We start from the raw sequence: 3072 nt of genomic DNA, 5'->3' as shown, positions 1-3072 counted from the left end.
GTGTGGGATATAGTTTGTGGACCTATTTCTATTGGGCTCCAAATTAATTCCTATTGGGCTCGGTCATATGAATTAACATGTCTGGCCCAGATGCATGGTGTTGGCCCAAGTCCGGATCAATCCATTACTTACCTGGGGTGAGCCGATGGCAATCCACGAGAATCCTGAATGAGAGTCGTCCGATTGAAGCTATGTTCGTGTTCTGTGAGGGTTAAGTAAACCGTCCCTCTCACTTTCTTATTCCAATCATTCACTCTCTTTCTCTCTCTATGCCATTAGGGATTGGTGCTACACCGTCTCTTTAGAGCCTTCTCTGTCTTCTGAAATCGATTCTGATCTTTTTCTTGGATCGTTGTTTCTCTTTTTTGTGAGATCTGAACTGAGATTCTCTAACAGTGGCATCTCCTGTGTTGTCTCACGAAGTTTGGCGCTTGGTTGATCGGTTGTGTTCTACATTCTAAGCCGAAGGAGAAATCTTCGGTCATTTCAATGTGTTTTGAGAGATTCTTGTGGTCTTGAGCGTTCTGGTTGTGTTTCTGAGAGTGCGGTGTTCACCTTGTGACTTTTGGTTGGTTGAGATTGAGGAGGTTCTTAGCCCGGTGCAGTTGTTATTGCGACCTAAGCCACATATCCTTCAAACCTTGTTTTCTTTAATCTCTACCGTATTTTTTCATATCATCTAAGGATCTTGTCTTTGATTACTAATTATCTTACTTGAGTTGTGCAGGTGATACTTCGTTGATCGTTTGGAGTCTGAATCGATCATTCTGACTAGTGTTAGTGTTCTTATCTGTATCTTGCTTGTACTCATCAAGGATTTGTATAATTGGTTTGCTAGATTGGGAGATTGACCATCTCTCATCAATAATACAAAAGATGTCTTGATAATTGGTGTAATTAGTGAATCTACCGTGCGTATATTTTATGTTTATCTTGTAAGAATGTATAAACGTGTAGTTAATATTTAGAGGGGGTTTAGCTTGATATATGCGATACATAATAGTTATGAAAAAAACTATGATTAATTTATTTAGAATATGATTAGAAAATTTGGAATTCTTTTTTATAATCATGCAAAATTAATGCGCAAATTATGAAAAAATAGTATTCTCCCATAAAAATACGTGCATTTTACATTTTCGTTTGTCCCACAAAAATATATGCACTCCATTTTGGAAAGTTATCCCACTTTATTACCATTATACATCAATCTATTTACAACTTATACCATCATTAAACACTACTAATGATTTGGGTCTCACTATCCACTAACACTATTTTGACTATCATTCTACTCCTTTATCTTACTTTACCAATTTTGCCTTAATTCCTGTGTCATATCAATTGCCCATATTTTTATGAGATGGAGGGAGTACATGTAAATTTCAAATGTTAAATTTGAATTCGGAAAATACAAATAAATTTATTTCAATTATGCTTTTAAGAGTTCAAAGATAAAATAGGAAAGAAAAAGTTAAGAATGACCTGAAATGTGATTAGTAATTTTCCAGAGACTTGGTGATTTTTTCGAATTCAATGACCTAAAATGTGCAAAACCATTTTCTAATGATTTAATTTGAAGTTTACTCAATTAAAAACAGTTAGCATAAGTAAATTAAAGTTCCAGTGATAAAAGAAAAAAATACAAACTAAAATGAGATCACATTCTTCATTCCCAAGTTTCTTTTAAGTGAGAGAAAACTTGGAGTGAAGAGAATGGAGTTGATATAGTAACAATCATCATCCACTTTACCAAACAAACCAATTGTTTTCAAAGCACTCCTCTTTTTGGAGTAGTATAGAAAAAACTTCCTTTCACATAACATCAACAAGTCGCCATTTCTGTAAATTTTGATAGGCTGAAGACGTTTGCGATGGTAATATCGACCCTCATAAACACCTTGAAGGTAGGCATCATTATGATAAGGTCCTTTTTGCATGATGCGAAAATGTACCTGGCACCAACATTTATCAATTGTTTCGTATTCATTCAACAACCAGACCACATAAACACCATCATGGTCGAATGGGTGATCATCACAAAAGCACAGGCGACCCCCCAAAGTATACAACTTTCCCTTCCAAGCATACAAACCTCTCTCTAAATTTTCGACGGGCGCAGAGAATGTGCTAAAACATTCTGTCTCAATATCAAAACAACAAATATAAGGAGGCTCCCTCCATAGATTTGAAACTAACCAATGGAGATTACCACTAACAAATGCACCATTGGAGTTGTGGCAACAATCAAACGAGGGTGAAGTGACTTCAACGCATCTCCACGAAGATCCCGCTTCAAGAGTGTATACATGACATCCGTCATACTTAGGGTTAAAATAGACAATCTTATGTTGTCCGCTTATTCTACTCACTCCAAATCCATAACAATCTGCCCGAGGACGAGTAAGACGCCCACTGAGCTCGACGAATTCACGGGTAGTCGGGTTACATACATAAAGATGACTACGAAAAGGATTTTTCAAAAGAAGCAAACCGTTGACAGAACCTTGTATTGTTGATGCTTGAGGGAAATTAAACTTGATAATTGGATCCTTCTTGTGCTTATGCTTGGGCTCATGCTCGTCTTCCAATTTGAAAACATTGAACCAATTTGAATCTGTCCCCACAATGGAGACGGCTAGGGCGGGGGAGAATTTAGAAAGATTGAACTTGAGAAAAGTATCGCTCTCAATAAGATTGAGCCATGGTTTGCAGACACATTTGCAAGTTGAAATATTTTCAAGAGAGAGTCTCAGTAGGATATCAATGAAGATTTCTGATGGAAGGTATCTGAACAGATCTTGCTTCATTTTTGGATAAACTTAGAGATCACTTTCTAACTTCTAACCTAAAATCACACAAAGAATATATAAATATTAAAGAATAAACTATAGTACATAAATCTTTGCACTATATAGATAAGCAATCTTCACATCACATCAACAAAGCCAGGCAATTTATAATATCACTCAATAAATCAACACATAGCACCACATAACATGCGCAACAACACTTTCACTTTGATCACACATCTCTTCTCATCATTGGAATAAATAAAATAAATCAATCACA

At 36.0% G+C, this 3072-nt stretch overlaps 1 protein-coding gene across 1 annotated transcript; it reads right to left on the bottom strand.

Annotated features, from left to right (window-relative positions):
• Positions 1-1825: 1825 nt before the first annotated feature.
• On the bottom strand, positions 1826-2810 carry LOC121741730 (putative F-box protein At3g16210). The gene is made up of 2 exons (XM_042134614.1): positions 2200-2810; positions 1826-1955 (listed from the first exon to the last, which is right to left on the bottom strand). Exons 1-2 carry the CDS (start codon positions 2808-2810, stop codon positions 1826-1828), a joined length of 741 nt encoding a protein of 246 aa, XP_041990548.1.
• Positions 2811-3072: the final 262 nt, after the last annotated feature.

This window comes from Salvia splendens, chromosome 7 (genome assembly GCF_004379255.2).
Source record: "Salvia splendens isolate huo1 chromosome 7, SspV2, whole genome shotgun sequence".
NCBI classification, from domain to species: Eukaryota; Viridiplantae; Streptophyta; class Magnoliopsida; order Lamiales; family Lamiaceae; genus Salvia; species Salvia splendens.
The sequence above is the reverse complement of the archived record's forward strand: the minus strand, read 5'-3'. Positions and strand labels throughout refer to the sequence as shown.